The sequence below is a fragment of the Podarcis melisellensis genome (genome assembly GCF_964234715.1).
Source record: "Podarcis melisellensis genome assembly, chromosome: 1".
Lineage (NCBI taxonomy): Eukaryota > Metazoa > Chordata > Lepidosauria > Squamata > Lacertidae > Podarcis > Podarcis melisellensis.
Window position 1 is genome coordinate 50,168,566 of NC_138528.1, and position 20,729 is coordinate 50,189,294.

A 20,729-nucleotide genomic window follows, 5' to 3' on the forward strand; every position below is an offset into this window, starting at 1 on the left:
CAATAAATGGGGTAACAGAAGCATTTTAACAACAGCCAACTGTCTCTACCAATGGAAGATTTCTGTTCTCTTCTGCAGCTAAACAAGACTTGCCCCGGCGTCAGGGACTGGCTGGACAATGAGACTGGATACTGAGGAGTGGGAACCAAGAGAACTGGGGTTGGAGACTGTCTTGGAAGACGGGATCAGTGGTCTAGGGGAGCCTGTAACAGCTGGAAGATGAGAGTCTGAGGCAGAAGAAACTGCAGGATTGGAGAGTGAAGAACAAGTGCAAGGGGGAGGGAGAGGTCTGGCTGGTGTAGAGAAAAGGGCTTCCACACCTCCTCCTCCTCCTGCCTGTGTGCAGGATAAGCTGGACCTCTCTGTTGCAGCAACTGCCTCATCAAGTGTACACCTAGAAGCAGCTGAGAGACAGAGGAATGACGGACATGACTTTTCCTAAACTGGGAGTGTACTTTTGACAGTAAAGAGTCAATTCTTCTCACTGGACATTCCTTGCCTGACGGCACCGTGACACCTAGCCAGGCAGTCATAGGGTAGTCACAGAAATAATTCTCCAGTTACATGTGCAGGTCTCTTGGAATGAATGTGCAAGCAGCCTCTATGCCAGAGAGGGGAACCTGCAGCCCTCCAGAAGCTACTGGACTACAGCTCCCATCATCCATGCTGAATAGGTCTGATGGGAGTTGGAGGCCAACCAAGTCTGCAGGGTCACAGGTTCTCCATCCCTGCTTTATGTGTTTAGTTCTTGGCATAACTACCTTACACACCAACCATGGCCCCTTCCTCCAAGGACACTGGAAACTGTAGTAAAGGTAAAGGGACCCCTGACCATTAGGTCCAGTCGTGACCGACTCTGGGGTTGCGACACTCATCTCGCTTTATTGGCTGAGGGAGCCGGCGTACAGCTTCCGGGTCATGTGGCCAGCATAACTAAGCCACTTCTGGTGAACCAGAGCAGCGCACAGAAACGTCGTTGAATTTATCTACTTGTACTTTGACGTGCTTTCCAACTGCTGGGTTGGCAGGAGCAGGGACCGAACAACGGGAGCTCACCCTGTCGCGGGGATTCAAACCGCCAACCTTCTGAAGGGAATTTATCTACTTGTACTTTGACGTGCTTTCCAACTGCTAGGTTGGCAGGAGCAGGGACCGAACAACGGGAGCTCACCCTGTCGTGGGGATTCAAACCGCCAACCTTCTGATTGGCAAGCCCAAAGGCTCTGTGGTTTAACCCACAGCGCCACCCGTGTCCCTCTGGAAACTGTAATTTTGTCAAAATGCTCAGAAATCACTAATCCTCATCACAGAACGATAATGCTTGGGATGAGCACCATTATGACCATTAAATGAATTTGAAACTGGTTTAAATTGGATGTGCAGGCACACTTAACTCACACGTGTCCTGTTATAACAAGTCCTAAAGTACTTATGGAGTGCATCAGCTTGAAGAGATCAGTGAAGACAGTTCTAGAGGAAGGGTCAAAGAGCACTGCCAACTTCCCCAGCATTTCATTATTAGCAAATATCCCTTTTCTTATTACTTCAGCATTGAGAACCCACAAAGAAGCAGCTCATATCCCCAAAGACACACAGAGAAACTCCATCCAACCACATCACGAGTAAGCTTTGTTCCTGTAGAAACCTTCTGAATGGACAAAAAAATTCCATTATTTTCTTAAGCAGGCTAAAGTACGGCCTCAATATCTACTGACTTATGTCTTTTGGTCTGTGACTTTCAAATCTATAATTTGAAAGACATAATCTTTAAACATATGGCACAACAATGGAGCAAACTGCCTAGGCAGGCTGTGGAATCTTTTCTAGCATTTTTTTCCCAGTGAAATGATGGATAGCCATCTATCTCTACTGGGTACAGAAAAACATATCTGATAGTCTGACTAGGTGCCTTTCTGGGGATCTTCCAACCCTGTGGGTTTGAAAAAACAAGCCCATTTGTAAGCCTGTGTAACTAACAAAAACAAATAATACAGAGATGGTTTATTAATTGGGGTGGGTGGGTTAACAAAGCTACCCAAAGGAGAGACCGTAACTCCCCCTTAACTTTCCTTCTTTGTGCCTAAAGGAGTGACAGAATTTCTGGACTTGCAGACTTTTGATAAGGCAGTGAAAATATTTTGCAGCCTTCCTGTTTTATACTTATATTTATCTATACCTCAGAGTCCTATCATAAAACTTAGAGCAGCCTTCTCCAACCTGGTGCCCTCCAAAATATTTAAATCATACCTCTCATCAACCCAAGGCAGCATGGTCGTTAGTCAGGAATGATGAGAAGTGTAGTCCAAAATAACAGGAGTTGTGGAGGCTGATTTGAACAGTTTACAAGAGGCTACCAACCATCTCCTTTCCCAAGCTCTGTTCAGGACACAGCCAGCTACCACTTCTGACAGGGCAGGGGAGCATAATCCATAAAGCTATTTCATTTCTGTCCTGCCAAGCAGAATGCCATAATCCAGTCTTGACTAAAATAAGTGTGTGTGTAAAATTACCAACTCCCCTGTCCAATGAAAGTTCTGTACTTCCGAAATTTAATGTAGAACCACCTTCTGCTCTGCAAGTTGAAGCCATGAGATAATACTATCTCAAAGAGTTGCAGATAGCTCTTCTTAATATCATTTTGTGTTTGCTGGCTCCAGTCTGCCCAGTAACCATAGCTCTTCAATCTTAATGTTATGCTGATGCTAATAAGCTTTTGCCAGGGATGCAGAACCAGACGCACACAGTCACAGCAGGGAAGGGGTGGCAGACTCCTGGTTCCACAGCTTTGTTCCTTATCCATGTATCAAGCCTAATGCGCAGCAGCAGCAGCAGGATATATAGTCTTACTACTTAGTTACCCAAATCTGGCAGAAAGGAAGACATTCTTCACATTCATGCACACACAAACATCACATAGATAACCATCTAGACTGGGGAAAACATGCCGTAAAATGCATTCACTGCCATGTTTAATCAATGCTATTTACACTAAAATAAACTGTTAGAAGACTGCACTCTAAGAAGAGAAGAGAAAAGCAATGCTTCATAGTGTGTTCATGGAAAATGGGCCCTTGTGGGCTGAACTGGACCTGCTACTCACCAGAGCCAAGCCCTGCATCCTGTTTTAAATGGCAGGAAGGAACATGAGAAGCAAGAAAGAAGGAGTTGCTCTCAACACATCCAGATAGGAAATGGGAAATGCTAAGTAACTATAGCCCAGCGCCCCATATCTGCAACAAGATGGAAGGCCAAATGGTGCAACTTTCATATTTAGCTCACAGGAACATAGGAAAGCTGCCTTATACTGAGTCAGATCATTGGTCCATCTAAGCTCAGTGCTGCCTACATCAACAGGCAGCAGCAGCTCCTCTCTGGGTTTCAGGTAGTATTTTCTCCCCATCACGCTTGGAGATGCCAGGGATTGAACCTGGGTCTTCTGAATACCAGTCTGCTTCTGAATAACAGTTGCTGGAGCTGCAGGAAGCAAGAGCGCTCTTGCACTCCGGGTCCTGCTAAGGGGCTTCCCAAAGGCATCTGGTTGGCTAGTATTGAACAGGACGCTGGACTAGATGGCCCAATGGCCCAATGGCCTGTTCTTATGTTACCACTCTGCTACAGTCCTTCCTCGTTACTCTCATTAAAAACTTCTGATATGGCTGAAGTGACGCATACTGAGCTGAAATGATGGAAAGTGTGCATGTGTGTGTTTTGTAAATAAATTCTCCCACTGAAACAGTGCAATCCCCATTTGCCTTGGGGGGTTTTTTTTGGGGGGGGAGGAGTGCAAAAGGTGCTAGAAATCTTCAATCCTCCATACGAACACACGCGGCCACCCACTTCCCAAACCAACTAGCCACAACATTGGGTGCGCTATAAGCAGATACATGATCTCCCTTCAACACTCGCCTCTCCATATATTTTGTAGCTTGATTGCATTGCAGCCCCAATTGTCTGCTTCTTCAGCACCATTTAAAGATGGTCTGCTTCACAAACACAAGTTAAGTCATCATTTAGTCAATTAGTTTTGGCTAGATTATAAGTTATTTATTTTATTTACTTAAAAATATACCTAAATAGCAGCTGATGAGGGCTGTGAATAGCAGTAAAACAGCACAAAGAAAGAACAATCCCCATCCAGCTTTTCACCCCAAAATCTGAAGTGAAAAATGTAGTTTCTCAGCACTATTTAATATTCATGTACCTCAACTCACAAGAACTGAACAGAGAGACCCCACTATTCCCAAGGTTCTAAAGGGATGGCAAAGGGATGGTATTTTTTTAAAAGGGCATAACCCTCAAAAGACAAAATTTAACTTGCGGGGGATCCATTTGAGATATATCTGAATGACAGAAAACGTAAGAATCCAAAACTGTAAGGGAACACCCTCAGGAATAATAATAAAGGAACCCTTAACTGCCCACTTGTGTTTGATGTACATCCTCAACGTACATTATTCTGACATTTTCCTTGCCAAAAGTATTAGCCTACTAAACTTTAAACTGGAACTATGGTAACATCTTTTATAGTGCCCCCTCCCACCTTGACATTCAGACATGTTGTTGTTTTTTTGGTTCAAAACCAAAAGGTCATCACAGAAATGTCAAGCATTACAGTCATAAAAGAAATCCAGCCTGCCCAAGAGGAAAGAGACCTCTCCCTTTGGGCTGACGTATTTTCACATTATGTAAAAATAGAGCTGTTCCATGCTTTAATATTACCATCTCTTTCAAATATGCAATAAGTAAATTTATACATGTATGACTGCCTGGGCACATCTGCTCCTCAACTGTGAAGCCTTGACTGCTGGTTGGAACAAAACGTTATTATGGAGCCTGACCAACCTTGCAGCAAGTGGTTATGACGGCAAAACTCCTGCATCGTGTAGGAAAATAATGTAGCAACTGAGAATACAGATATTAGCTATTCTAGGTTCTTAGGCTAGGTCAAGTGCTGTGAAAACCCAATCACCTGTCGACTAGGAAGGTGATTATTAGTTTACCTAGTAAAAATGTCAGCAGTTGGGGTTCATAAACACCTTGCTCTTTGTTTGGTCAGCAGGTACCCTCTGTTGGTCTAGTCCTTTCCTACGGCATATGTACATGTTTATGGTTGCCATATAGGGGCCATTTTAAGTCACTCCACATGTTGGCTTCCACCATTTAGAAAGCGACAGCTCAACATCCAGAACAGACCATTTTCGCCACTATTCTAAACCTTCAGGTTTGCTGTGGCATGGAGGAAAGTCACTTCATCCAAGCAGTGGAGAGAACTGCATGACAATAACCATTTGCCACTCTACATATAGATTGCCAGATGACATGCTTTAAACAGGGTATAGTGTGGAACTACATCTTGTATAACATCTTCACATTTTGCCATAGCACACGGTACCTTGAGAAGACGAAAGCATTCTTAAGATACCTAAGCCCAGTCTGGAAAATTTCAGGCATAATGTTAAAAGGCAGAAGGCAGCCTTGGAAACTATGGGTACAGTAATAAATAGTTTGGCTACAAGGAAGTTAACCTGTGGGAGCTCCACTTTGGGAATACAGAACCCTTGTCTCACACAAGTAAATTTAGACGAGCTTCGCCAGAGGGACTTGCTCTTTACAACTGGTCTGTGTAAGGAAAGCAGCTGTTAGTTCACAAATCCCTTGACAGAACAGAAGATGGGGAGGAATTTTTTAAGGAGTTTCTTTCATATTTTTTTCCAGCATAGAATCTGAACAGGGGAAAAAACAAGGCCCTGCTACAGTCCCAGGTCTGTGATCTACTGATAAAAAGAAAAGGCCACCACTGTCTCCCCTATGATTGGGGACAGAGACCCAGATGCAAACTCTGAAAAAACTGCTGGGGACCCTGCTCAATAAACCACACAGGACCTCGGACACCCTCTTGCCAACCTGCCTTATTCAGCAGACTAATATCCAGTGAGGCTGCATTAAGCAGACAAGCCTGTCCTATTACTGCTGCAGCTGTCCTCACCATCTCATCCACTTGCCAGTCACACTACCATCTGGTTCACAAGACCATCTTTTTTTAAGATGGTGAAGTTCTTATGGGTGACTTAACATTCGGTCCTCGTTTCTTTGCAGTGAGATGTCTGTATGAATCAACCCCCACCAGGAGCACTAAAAATTGCTAAGGGACAAGCACAATGTCAGCTTAATTGTTTTCTCCTAACCAGATAACTCAGGTTCTCCAACATGGATGCAAGTGCATACAAACACCTCACATGTGAAAATAAAAACCCAAGGGGTAAATGAAAAAGCACACTTCCCTGTGCTAACTTCTATTCCCCCGCCTCGTGAAACCAAGCTCAGCACATTCCAACATATTAAAGGCAACCTTTGAAGGCTACACAACCTCCAAACACAACTAGTAAACTGGCCTCAGGTTTGTTGCAATAAAATAAAAATGAAGTCACTTTGCACCTCCAGTCTAAGGAAACTCACTCTCTTTCAAGGCCAGGTTCATAACAAAGCAGAGAGAAGATGGAAAACTCTCCCCCCAGCTGGAAACAAAGGGGCCCCTAACTGCAAGTCCCCTCAAACCTATGGTTACAAATGACACAGAACTGGCCCACAATAACACTCCCTCCAGAAGCTTCTGAAACTACTGTTGAGCAGCTTCCAACAATGTTTAACCCACCCAGCAAAGGATCTCATCCTGCTCTCCTGCCATGTCTCTAGAGTCACAGGGTGAGGCTATTTCACACAGAGATCCAGCATTTCCCTTCCCGCTCTCGAAAGCGCCTAACTTCCTCACCCTGAATGGCAAACCCTAAGCAAAGAACGGTTAAACACGGGGTGGGGGGGGGAGAGGAGGGGACGGGCAGAGCCTTTGTGACCTGATCCGAAGCTGAAGCGAGAATTCTTGCAGGTGAAGAGGAGCCTGGGTAGCAGCTGCAGGAGGAAGAGAGGCTGCCAGCCCTGAAGAGATTCAGTCCTAGTTTGGAGAGAGAGGTCTCTGTTTATCCCACTGCCTCCTCCCCATGCTGCAAATCATGACAGCCCTTTTTAAAATAACCAACAGGCACTTCCTCCTACGGCTGCTATGGGGGCGGCTACCTCTAAGGGGGCGGGGAATGAAATGAGTGAGTGAGTGAGACACAAACACAAACACACTTACTGACCCCAGCTAAGTTCAGTGTTCAGACAGTCCTTGCAGAACAAGAAACACACAATAGAGCTACATTACTCAGGGGCCAACCAGCAACTTTTTATTTTATTAATTCTATCTTCACACACACACACAGTGTCAGGGGTGGATGGCAAGAGAGCATGCAAACAATTCTAACTTCACACACACACTTTTGATTCTGAAGTATTTTATTGGCCAAACTTTTTAAAAGCGTTGCATACACATCCCTTAAAGGGGACTCAAGAGAATCCTGCTCTCTTGGGAAGACACCTGCACTGACCCACTTCTGCTTCAGTAGCATTGCACTGACCCACTTTTGCAACTGCAAAAGGTCACTTTCTTCATTGCCTCATTTCCTTCCCATCCAGTCGTTTCTCTGCTTAAAGAGACCTTGCACTCAGCCATAAGCTTTGCTTATCAGTGACATATCTATCAAATAGTGCAGACAACCATATTGGACCATTAGGAAAACACCTTAGTTTTATTACTTGGTTCTAATCAGGGCACTGTGCCACTGTTGCTGCTTCAGTTACCTGAGTGAAGAGTGACAAACAGTCCCACCCACGGTAGTCAAAGCAAAGTGCCATTGAATGATATTCTATTCCATCATGATGACAACAAAAATTATTTCCCTGAGTGATTTCCCGTGCAAGCTGGGAACAGCTATTGCACTTGATACAACTCATTTAAGTTGAGCCCCTGATATCTTCTCACGTGGAATGTACATACAGATGGCACTGCAGATGGAAGGGAAGCTGATAATTTTTACAGAGGTAGATTTGCATTTCTGCTTCCTCAGCACAAATATGCACATTTTCCAGGTCTCATTTTGCACAATGTTTGTGCTATACAGTGCTGCCTCAAACTTGGACAATGGAATTATGAGAAGAATCTTACAAGTCACACCTTTACTTTGTGAAAGTGGAAGATGTGCAGCATACATGCAGGCATTAAATCAATAAGATAGTTTACTTTTGCTGCAATTAATTTGTGAATACGCGGGACACATTTTTAAAACATGTAGATGAAAACAGCTTTCAACACGCTTTAGTTTTCCTTTTGCCCCCCTCCCAACAAAAAGTAGATCTATCAAAGTTCACTACAATCTTCCTCTTAACTAAATAAAATACATATTATGTGATCATCATACAGGAATATATTTTAATATTTAATGAAGATAATGCTTTCTTCTCCACTGTGTAACAGAGGAATAATATGTAATTTGGAAAGCAGCCTAAAAGGGCAGACTAACCAAATATGGTTAACCACAATGCTGAGCACTCTAATTTTTAAAATCATTCATATTGTAACATGCAAATATTAAGATACTCAACTGACAGCTATTTTCAGTCCTTGTAAGAGTGAGTAACTGTGGGTGGGTGGGGGGGAGCTATTGGGTCATGCTGGAAGTGTGCTGGCTATGCTATTTTATACCAGCATTTCCCGTAACAAAAACAAAATAGAAATGTCAACTGCTGCAAAATGTTGCAGTATACTGAGGAAGGTAAATTGTACCCCTCCCTATTTCCACAACAGTAGCGTCCCATCTAACATGCATAATCCTTTTCAGGGTTCCAGAAAGGCATTCCTCAGAGCAGGAAACCTCCCCACCCCTCTCCCCCAATTCCTATTTTTCTTTTCCAAGTGATACTGAACATTATGTGGCTACTGAACATGCTCCATCCCCATTGAGATATTTGTGGGGTAAGAAAGAGCGGGTGGTACCTGTGCAAAGGGATGTGGGTGGCACTGTGGGTTAAACCACAGAGCCTAGGGCTTGCCGATCAGAAGGTCGGCGGTTCGAATCCCCACAACGGGGTGAGCTCCCGTTGCTCGGTCCCAGCTCCTGCCCACCTAGCAGTTTGAAAGCACGTCAAAGTGCAAGTAGATAAATAGATACCGCTCCGGCGGAAAGCTAAACGGCGTTTCCGTGCGCTGCTCTGGTTTACCAGAAGCGGCTTAGTCCTGCTGGCCACATGACCCGGAAGCTGTCTGCGGACAAATGCTGGCTCCCTCGGCCTATAGAGCAAGATGAGCGTGCAACCCCAGAGTCATCTGCGACTGGACCTAATGGTCAGGGGTCCCTTTACCTTTACCTGTGCAAACTTTTGAGGCTCTTTAATTACGAGATATTCATGAAATTTCCCCCCATAGTACAGTGGTACCTCGGGTTACATATGCTTCAGGTTACATACGCTTCAGGTTACAGACTCCGCTAACCCAGAAATAGTGCTTCAGGTTAAGAACTTTGCTTCAGGATGAGAACAGAAATCGTGCTCCGGCGACGCGGCGGCAGCAGGAGGCTCCATTAGCTAAAGCGGTGCTTCAGGTTAAGAACAGTTTCAGGTTAAGTACGGACCTCCGGAACAAATTAAGTACTTAACCTGAGGTACCACTGTATGCAGAATAACTCAGCTGGGAAATAATGACAGTTGGAGTGTTAAATCCAGAAACTGCCCTACAGACAGTGAAACCATTCATTCCAAAATGCTTTGCACACAGGCAGCACTTAGTAATTTAAAATACAGTGGTACCTTGGGTACAGACGCTTCAGGTTACAGACTCTGCTAACCCAGAAATAATATCTCAGGTTAAGAACTTTGATTCAGGATGGGAACAGAAATTGCGTGGCAGCGCGGCGGCGGCAGTGGGAGACCCCATTAGCTAAAGTAGTACTCCAGGTTAAGAACTGTTTCAGGTTAAGAACGGACATCCAGAACGAATTAAGTTCTCAACCCGAGGTACCACTGTACACTGATGTTTAAGAAAAAGAAGAGACTATACAACACCATCTTAAGGGGGCGGGGCGAAGGTCACAATGGAGTTTTAGTGCAAGAAGCATGTCATATGTCACATAAGCAGCATATGTTAGCCCATCGCTTTCTGGACTGATTGCTAGCTCTTCTCACCACACTGCTGTATCAGATACAGGAGGGGGAAGCTGCCTTACTGCTGCTCTGCTGATGTATAACTAGAAAACCTAACACAGGATGTCATAAACCGAAGTAAAAGGAGGGACCGAAGTCTCCATAGCCGTGATCGTTACATACTTATGCATTAATCTGTGAAAGTGTGAAACGCCAAATGACTTTTCCAAAGCATCAAGCACAATCCTTGTACACCCAAGGAGTTCTTTTTCTCCATGGCTGATACAGCTCCAGGCCCATTCTTATGCCAGCTTAAAGAAAAGGAAGCCCTGTGACAGCCCAAGATAAGAAGCAGGGGAAAGCGCACTTGTTAAAATATTATTTAAATATTAAATAAATGCTTAGTCCACCTTTCAACATTTCCAGGGCAATTTACAGTATTATTATTATTTTACATGTTGCCCTTCCTCTGAGGATCACAGGGCAGTTTACTGTGACAATAGGTCAAAAAGCACAGTAAAATAACCAATATGCAGTAGCTGACAAAGTAAAGGGCAGCTCTAAAAACAACCACAGCAGAAATGAAAATACACCTCAGATCAACCGGAGCCTGGGAAAATAAAACTGCCTTTGCCAGGCACCTAACAGACATTTGCCAGGTGAGACACCCTTGGGAGAAAGGGTCTGCAAGCAAGGTGCTACAAGCAAGAAGGCCCTGTCCCTTGTTGCCACTTACATCACCTCAAAGGGGTGGGGGTAGCTACCTAAAGGGGGTCTGCCTCTGAGTAAGATCTTAGCCTACAAGGAGGTTGATGTGGCAGAAAACAATCCCTCCAGTCACCAAAGAAAATACTGGCTTGAAGAAAGTGATTACTCCGTTTTCTTCAGCAAAATGGGGACAAATGTAACAATCTCAATACTCTAGAGAAAGCGTAATTTCTCTCACTTGCCTTTCAAATTCTAGCATGAAGAGAACCGAGGTCAGATAATATCATAGCAGATGCTCTGGGCAGCTGAATTACACCCCCCCTTTTTTTTAGATGCTCCAGGCCAAAACTATATTAAGAATGGCTTTTGGATGAAGTTAAGGAGCAGTTCACATCCACATTCAACCATGAAGATCATGGGCTGGCCTTGAGAAAACTGCCACCTCTCAGTGGAAAAAAATGGGACAACTCCCTGAGCTTCAGGGAAGAAATATGAGATGTTGCTATTATGACAATTCTGCACTCCTGTATTTCAGGGGGTTAGACTAGATGATCCTTGGGGATCCCTTCCAACTCTACAATTCCATGATTCAAGAGGATATTCAACATAGGTAATGATGCTCATGGCTTTAATACAATATTTGGCAATTGCGGGCATCTCTCTTAAAATCCCAGCTGCTAAAGTGGTAGGATAAAAGTTTTAACTCACAAAAGATGCCTCTAATGCAGGCCCAGGCAAACTTGGCCCTCCAGACGTTTTTTGAGACTACAACTCCCATCATACCTAGCTAACAGGACCAGTGGTCAGGGATGATGGGAGCTGTAGTCCCAAAACATCTGGAGGGCCGAGTTTGCCTATGCCTGTTCTAATGCTTCATTCTTGCAATAATGTGATTTGTATGCCCCAAAAACTCAAGCGCAGAAGGGAATTTACGTATATTTGCAAAATTAACTCATGAGTTGGACCACTGAGGTTTAGGACCTTATTGCTTGAGAAAAAGAATCAACATGGCAAGAACTACCAAAGACAGTAAGTAGGTGACAATTTTCGGTGAACAAAGTTTGTGGCAAAAGTACAATACATGTTAAAAAATCTTCACAGAGCTTTTGTTCAGTCACTTAAGCAAGGAAGTTTGAAACCAGTCCTCCGGGAAAACTGGGGGTGTTACTCAATTAAAATAAATCATGCCTGATGAATTACGAGATTTACGGAATTAATTTATTGTTTTATGTATTTACTTAAAATATTTACACCCCACCCTAAATCTAAAAATCTCAGGGCGAGGGACAATAGCTTCAATAAAGGAGAAGAGCACAGAATAAGCATCACATGAGGAGATAAAAATACAAAAACCTATCACAGATAAACATCAGTGTGAATTGCCAAATTCATAGATTAAATCTGAAATGATACATGTTTCTGAAAAAAGAGAGAGGGTTATTTCAGTCCCAAGAACTAGAGAGGGCCACATTTGGCCTCCAGGTCTGAGGTTCCCCATCAGTGTTTTGACAAGCGATCCATTGCAAATCACGGACTGCCCTTCCATGCAGCAGGACTGAGGTCCTGTTCTCAGAAATGCAAGAGTCATTTATGGGGACCTGATACAAGTACAGTTAAGCTACACCATACAGCTATACAAAAATGTAATGGGAAGTAACTACACACTAGTGCCTCCTGTATTCACTATGACCTCCTGTATTCAAAGTGGAAAATGGAAATGGCAACAGCACACTCAGTGTAATGTAACAAAGGGTCTCAAAGTATAAGAGTCTGAGGTGGTGATTTATTTAGTTGAAAACTTGCACCCATAAGGTGACAGCCTGCAAGTATGAAAGAAGTTCATAGAAGATTTAATATATTTAGACTGTTACAGAAAGGTGCTTATGTCAGTACTCTCATGTAGTAGATGGAGAGGTTTCTTCTATGTTGTTTAGCAGCAAACAGGATATAAACAAATTGATATATTGTGTAGCAGTAGTATATCCTCTTTTGATACCTCTCCCTTAAATTTGTAAGAGTTTACTTTCTATGAATAAAAACATTTGATGAGTTTCTTTTATGAGGCAAGTAGATAATGAGTTTCATTCTTACCAGGCTTCACATACTGAGACTGGAGACACTACATACTGTACTTGCCCCACTGAGTCTGGGCATTGTGAAGATACATCTAAGCATGAAAATTAAACTAAACAGTATGCCATCTACTCCAAGGAGGATTCCCCCCCCCCCGAGTGATTCCTCCAGGCGCACCCCACCCCTCAAAAAATGGATGGTTGCAATTATTTTCACATTTCCTTGAAAGCCCTACTGAGCTCAATGTGGTGCCAAGCATGCTTAGAGGAATAAATAGGCTTCAATCCTAAGCACATATACAGTCGTATCTTGGTTGTCAAACGGAATCCATTTTGGAAGTCCATTTGACTTCCGAAAACATTTGACAACCAAGGCGCAACTTCCGATTGGCTGCAGGAGCTTTCTGCAATCAATCGGAAGCCTCGGAAGCGGCACTGGACGTTCGGCTTCCCAAAAAAGTTCACAAACCGGGACACTTATTTCTGGGTTTGCGGAGTTCAGGAGCCAAAACGTTTGAGTCGCAAGACGTTCAACAACTAAGGTACAACTGTAATTGGAAGTAAAGTCTACTAAAATTAATGATAACTTGCTTCCAAATAAACTTGCATAGGCGATCAAGTGTTTAAGTGTCCATTTACGGGCATGAAGAGCTCTAGTAAAGTGAGAACACTTTCTTACTGCAAAGTCCCCTTGAATTTCAAGTACTTAGGTACAGATTAAATGTTGTTTTAGATTGCACTGCAGAATTTAATAGACTGATCAATTTCAAAACTTTTATTCATCCCAGAGCTCCCCCCAAATTAACTGGATAGCAAGGTTTTTTTCACAAGTATTTACAACAATACGGTCATACCTTGGAAGTCAAACAGCTCAGTTCCCGAACGTTTTGGCTCCCGAACGCCACAAACTCGGAAGTGAGTGTTCCAGTTGGCAAACTATTTTTGGAAGCCGAATGTCTGATGGGGCTTCCGAATGGCTGCAGGAGCTTCATGCAGTCAATCAGAAGCCGCACTTTGGTTTTCGAACGTTTTGGAAGTCGAACGGACTTCCGGAACGGATACCGTTCGACTTCCAAGGTACAACTGTACTAGTATTTAGGGAATGTTGAATGGCAAGCACCACCTTAAAAGAGGCATCTCTCATTTTCTCTTCCTTAGGAGAGAATGCTTCTTCTAAGATGATGCCTGCTAAGATGCCAGGCTAAGACACCTAAAAACAAAGGCAGTATGCTTCTTGCTTCAGAATTCAGATCTATTGTTTTTATCCATATGCACATTTAATTAACGAATCTTAAACTCATACAATTAATCAACTTTTTAAAATGGGGCAACAGCCCTAGTTTTGGAGGAGCGCTATCTTGCTGGTATTAAAGTTGATTTGATCTTTTGAAACACACATAGCCCCTTCATTTACAGAAAGCAAAATGGTTTTATTTTAACTGTTCCCCAAGATTATAGACAGAGGTTCTGAGATTACATCTGCAAGCTCCTTTAGTACTAAAGGAGCTCCAGGGAGTTGCAGGAGCTCTCATGCATGGTTCCTCGATGGTTTCCTATCTAGGCAACTAAGAGGGTTGTGCCTGCTTAGCCACTGCATTATGTGCCATTGTCGGTATTCCTGCATTGCAGGTTATTGGACTCAATGACCCTTGGGGTTCCTTCAAACTCTACTGTTCTATTATTTTATGATCTACTATTTAGCTAGGGAAATTTCAACACCATTTCTTCTTGGGCATCAAATCTTATTGGGAATTTTTTTTTCCCAGGGGGGCTTGTTCTCTGAGTTAATCCAATTCCTCAACATACTTCTGGGATACTCCTATAGGAAATATTAGATGCTGACTTCCCTTGTACAGTTCCTTGAAGTGTCTGTTAGCAATACCTAACAGCTGCTGCAAGTCCTGGTGCTACAGGGTTAACAATATCTATGCAGCAAGAGAGAGAGAGAGAGAGCTCTCAGTAGGGAGGCTAGCAAGCTCTCATTAATGGCTTCCCTTTTTAAATGAACTTCCCCTGAGCGCAAAGCTGAGTGTCAGAAAAAGCAGGGTAGAAGCTAATGAGTAAATGCTATGGAGGGTTCTGTGCTCTACAAAGGCACTAAACAGCAGCCTCCTCCCCTCTTCCCAGGGAAGTCTCTACAGGGCTCCATTCCCAAGTGGACAATTATGACAATGCTCTGTTTCTATTAGAAGGGGGGGGGAGGGAGAGGGGGGAGGGAAGGAGACCAGGGAAGAGAGATACCTGCTTGCAAATATTCAAAGAAAAGCAAGTCCTAATGAAGTTAACTATTTACTGTGTGCGTGCACACACACACAAACATCAGGCTGCTGGGCTGGGGCAGTGTTTCTCAGGAGAGTATGTTGTAAAAGCCTTATCACTGGGTACACTTTAAAAGCTAGTGTTTGAAAAGGGGCCCATTTCTAACATGTGTCTGCATTAGAAGGAGGATCACATATTCCCCCTGGTGTTTAAAGTTCAGTACCACATCTCCCAAGCTGCTCTTGAGATCAAAGTAGCTAGGCTGTGTGACAACTCTATAATGCAGGGATAGGAAACCTGTGGCCCTCCAGATGTTGTTGGATCACAGCTCCCCGTCACCCCAGACCACTGACCATGCTAGCTAGAGAGTTTCATATTGGGTTAACTTTTGCTGGTGAAAGAGAACACAGGATTTTGACATGCGTCAAACCACTTTTCTGATGGCATCATATCAATTCCTATTCTGGCCAACAGTAAGAGAAGGGATTTTGCACAGGGAAAACATTCATCTTCCAGCAGAGTGGCCATTTTTGTCCGTTGTTTTTTCTGCACAATTTCACTCATGGATTCCTTAGGCTCATTGAGAATATTGCTATTTGGATTACGTGGTTTACAAACAGTGTCAGGTTATCTTAAAATAATACATGTTTTGTTGGAAAAATGTTTACAAATATCAATTATTCCTGGGGATAAGTTAGCTGTGAACTTTTCACAAATCTGGTTTCTCTCAGAGCATACACAAAATGGCAACTCCAACTGTCCTCATCCACCCAGAGGAGTGACATAAAGTATTAGAGAGTGAACAGGAAGCTTGAGACTCCCGCCTTTCACATCTAAGAGAGGATAAAGAAAAAAACCAGAGACTCATTTCTGTTGATAACCTTCTGTGAAGATGGAAAACTTATATGACCTCACCCACTAAACATCTACCAAGAAAAGCAAGGCTATTATGAAACTGTGAATTCAGATCAGCCCCCTTGGGATGGACATCAGTACAGTCACACTGCTCTTCACTGCTGGCAGGAAATTTTACAATGTTCATATTGTCTAGGTACAATAATAATGGAAGTAAACAAAATTATGAAAGGAGTTGCAAAGAAGATCCAATATTCCTTTCCCAAGGTCTAGTAAAGTATAAGATTAACAATCTTCTCAGTGGGATGCAGAATAGTCAATAAAATGCACACCCCGCAAAATATTTAAAATACATGCCCCCCCCAACCCATCAAGATTCATAATTGTTTGAAAACAACTGTTATTGGATGGGGGAATAGATCTTGGTCCATGCAACAATATTAATTGTAGCCACTAATGACAAAGACATTATATTATGGTTGTTCATGTTTTACAATGTCCACAATTAACATTAATTATCATACAGGGCCTGGTGAGCTGAACCCAAGGACACTAAAGAAGCTTGCTGGTGTAATCCCAGAGCCTCTCTAAACATTCTTGGAGAACAGTTGAGGTCCCTGCAGACCAGAGGCAGGCAAATGTTATCCCCATCTTCAAGAAGGGTGGGGGGAGACAGCCAAGGTAACTACTGACTAGTCAGCCTGTGGACCCATCATTGTTCAACGTCTTTATAAATTACTTGGATGAAGGAATTGTGGGGAGGCTCATCAAATTTGCAGATGGCACCAGACTGTGAGGGGTAGCTAATGCCACAGAAGACAGAATTGGGATTCAAGATGACCTTAGCAGATTGGAGAACTGGGCCCAAACTAACAGAATGAATTTCAAATGTAGGGTTCTATACTCGGGCAGGAAGAATCAGCTGCACAAATATAAGATGGGGGACACCTGGATTGCTAGTAGTACATGTGGAAAGGATCTATGGGTCTTTAGTAGACCACAAGCTTACTATGAGTCAACAGTGTGATGCAACAGGAGCAGCAGCAAAACACACACACAACCTAATGCTATTCTAGGCTGCATCAACAGAAAGGTAGTGTCCTGATCAAGGGAAGTAATAGTCCCTATCTATTGTGCCTTGGTCAGACCCCACGTGGAGTACTATGTCCAGTTCTAGGCACCACAGTTTAAGAAAGATATTGACAAACTGGAACATGTGCAGAGAAGGGTGACCAAGATGATAAAGAGTCTGGAAACCAAGCCTTATAAGAAATGGTTGAAGGAGCTGGGTATGTATAGACCAGAAAAGAGGAGACTGAGAGGAGATATGATAGCCATCTTCAACTATCTAAAGGGTTGTCACATGGAAGATGGAGCAAGATTGTTTTCTCCTGCTCCAGAGGGTAGGACCCAAACCAATGGATTTAAGTTACAAGAAAGGAGATTCTGACTAATCATCAGGAAGAACTTTCTGAGAGTAAGAGATGTTCAACCGTGGAACCTTGGAAGGTGGTGGACTCTCCCTCCTTGGAGGTTTTTAAGCAGAGGTTGGATGGCCATCTGTCATGGATGTTTTAGCTGAGATTCCTGCATTTCAGGGGGTTGGACTAGAAGATGACCCTCAGCATCACCTCCAATGCTACAATTCTATGATTCTATTATTCTAATATGCTTGGTATTGCTAAGGGGAAAACGAAGTAGCTGAGAATTAAGTAGCAACTCCAAGCAGACCTCTCTGGGTTCAACAGTGTCAGTCATTTATGGGGAAGCCTCACTCGGTAAGGTCATTTCAAAGAGATAAATTTCACTCTGTACACATAGACACGAGGTTCCACTGAATGCTGCTCCCTGGCACAAAGGTTAGTGACTCATGCAGACCCAATAAGCAGCCTTTGTTTCAGAGGCCCCCATTAGCTCTAGCATGGTGAGATGTAGGCGGAAAAGCAACCTTTGCTCAGCCGTAGACAGAGCTGCAGCCTTTCAGCACCACAGAGCTTGGGCAAGCTAGTAAAAAGACCACATACTTATATACTGCCGGCCTGTGCTTTATCCTGTGGACTCCCCCATCAGCCAGGTTGGCTGCCCTGGTGGCAAGGCAGGACATCACCATGGGACAGATGGAGTCTGGGGATACAAAGACAGTGGTCAGCAAGACCCAGCCATGCCCATGACTAAGAGAAAAAGCTTTCCTTTCTTACCCTTTGTTCTGCTTCTACTTACTACAGCAGACGTATTGCACCTCTCCCCGGAATAGATAAAAAGTTGAATGCCAATGACATGTCTATGGAGTATAGAACAGCACTCAGAACAAACAGCAATGCCCTTTCTGAAGTCACAAAAGGCAACTCTTCTCCTAAGCAGACCCAGAGACCACCACCTATCCAGAGAACACTGCCTCTAAAATCACATTGGGCTCTACATTCAAAGTGTGAATGTAAAGGCATAAGAAGAGCCTTGTTGGATCAGACAAAAGGCACATCTAGTCCAGCATTCTCTTTGGCACATTAAACAACTAGATGCCTCTGGGAAGCCTACAAGGTCGACAGCCCTCTCCCATTGTCCTCCAGCAACTAATACTCAGAGACCCTTGAATTTTAAGGGGGTGCACTTAGCCATCGTGGCTGGTAGCCATAAAAAGCCTTATCCCCTCCATGAATTTATCTAACCCCCCCCCTTTAAAGCCATCTAAGCTTGTGGCCATTGCTACATCTCATGGCGCTGAATGCCGTAAGAACTATGTGTCATGTGAAGAAAGACTTCCTTTCATCTGTCTTCAGCAATGCATGAAATTTGGCTTTCCTATGTACTGTAGTTGCACAAATCACAGCACCTCTGTAGAGATGCAATGGCCTATTAATGATCCAAAACTATCCGACATTAATGGTGGTGATCCTCGCTTGCCAAAACATAGGCTACTTAATTCAGAACAAGGCTGGGATCGACATCCACCAAGGAAAATTCAGTACATACCAGACTGGAAAATTAATTGATTCTTGTACCTAACTTAATTATTTGCACAATGAGGTTTGAGGGCCATAAATATACACGTTCTGTATGGAAGTTTTCAGCAATTGGTCAACTGCAGGGGAAGGGAACCTTAGGCTGGTGGGCCAAATGTGGTCCCTTCTAGACCTCTCTATCCAGACCTTGGGACATTCCCAGGCCACGCACCCCTCCCCAGGCTATCCTCTTCACTGGTCCTGCTCTGTGCCCTCCTTGAGTTCCACCCACCTGCACAGTCAGAAGGATCACTAGGGGCAAAGAGCCTTAAAATTCATTAAGATCATCTGATTGATTAAAAAGGTGCCCCCGATAAAAGCAGGCAGCAGATTTTTTAAAAAATTTAAATATCTACCCATACTGTGCAGGATTTACATACTGCTTGACCATCAAAAACCATTTAGCCATCAAAACATGTAATCTATTTACCTAAAAAAAAACAGAATTAAAATGTTGATGAGATCAGGTATGTATTAAAAACAAGCTGACCTAAAAAAATTCAAAAGACAAATTTATGTAAAATCACAGCAGTTTAAAAATATAGAGAGACACAATAATTACATGTTAGAATTCATGTCTTGGTAGGCTTGCCAAAACAGGCACCAAAAACAATACATCAAAGGTGCTTGCCTAATATTAATGAGCAGGGCGTTCTAGGGTGTAGGTAGTGATGGTGATGCCTTTTTTTTAGAAAGATGAAAACAATGGGTGGCAGGTACCAGCTTAAGAGAGGCATCATTCACTGCCCCTTCTCACAAGCAGAAGGGAATTCCTTTCCTGTAACAGCACTCACTACAAAGTGTGCACGCACCATATAAAACCCAAAATATGAAGGGGTTTTTGTCATAGTTATCGCTACAACCGATGATTACAGCTCCCAATCTTCAATCATCAACAGAGCTGTTTAACATACGGTGCTTGAGCAAATTGGATGCCCCATGGTGTATCGCCACTAGTTATCCTGGCACATGGCAATGGTGAGCGAGGCAGAATAAATGCAAGACGTGTTTATCGCCACCAGGTGGAGTCACGTCCCTAACTAGCCAGAGGCAAGTATCATCATCCGGTGGCTTTGTCAACACTTTCCAAACATCTCCTAGTGTGTGTGACCCAGATACTTCAGAGCAAAGCTCAGTGAGGAGAGTCAGGTGGCAGATCTAACAGGGAAAGCTGCATCACCCTCCCCTCTCCTGATCACTACACCAGCCTGTCTCCTGGCGCTCATCGGCAGCGACTCACCTTGGCAGCTAGACACAGATATTGATTTGTAATTTAAATACGTTGCAGAAAGGCTCCAGGCATACACTGCACTAAACTGACCCTGAAGCTTTGTTTAATCAGGACTTTAAAGAGAGAGAGAGATTTTAATTAATAAATACCCAAAGTTCCATATGTGGACAAGGGTGGTAAGACAACAAGCAGACTTGTTTAATACCGATACATTATCAAGGCAATTCCTTCTGTGCAGCAACAGGAGCTAATTAGCTATTTTAGAAAGCAAAAATAGATTTAAAAAGAGGTCTCATTTAAATTATCCGCCTGCAAACGACATTCAAAACTTCAGGAAAGGTGCACAGAGCACTGTTCCTGAGAAGGGGAGGAGGGAGCAGAACCTTCAACGCACCAGCCCCTCTGAGTAATTTTGATCTAGAAGATGATAAAGAAGAGCTCCTTTTTCTCCTGACAATGAGACCTTTGAAAATTTAGCTCTTGGTTTCCCTGTGGGCAAGCGCTCTTCCCTTTAAAAACTCTGTGGGGTTGGGTTTTGTGGCTTTACGTAATCGACCAGCACCCAGATCATTCAAAACATAAACCATAGGCCCA

General features: G+C 43.4%; 1 protein-coding gene across 10 annotated transcripts in view; it reads right to left on the reverse strand.

Moving 5' to 3' along the window:
* Positions 1-20,729, reverse strand: part of DGKZ (diacylglycerol kinase zeta) — a 133,313-nt gene that overhangs the window by 55,951 nt on the left and 56,633 nt on the right. Inside the window, exon 2 of one of the 10 annotated variants that reach the window (XM_081900984.1) lies at positions 17,930-18,029. The exons of 7 other annotated variants lie outside the window; for them this stretch is intronic. In XM_081900984.1, coding sequence (XP_081757110.1) covers positions 17,930-18,015 — 86 coding nt within the window. In that variant the 5' untranslated portion in view covers positions 18,016-18,029. Of the gene's footprint in view, positions 1-3,279; positions 3,303-6,851; positions 7,001-17,929; positions 18,030-20,729 lie in introns of those variants that run through there. 2 more of the 10 variants (XM_081900979.1, XM_081900977.1) reach the window with 2 other exon arrangements.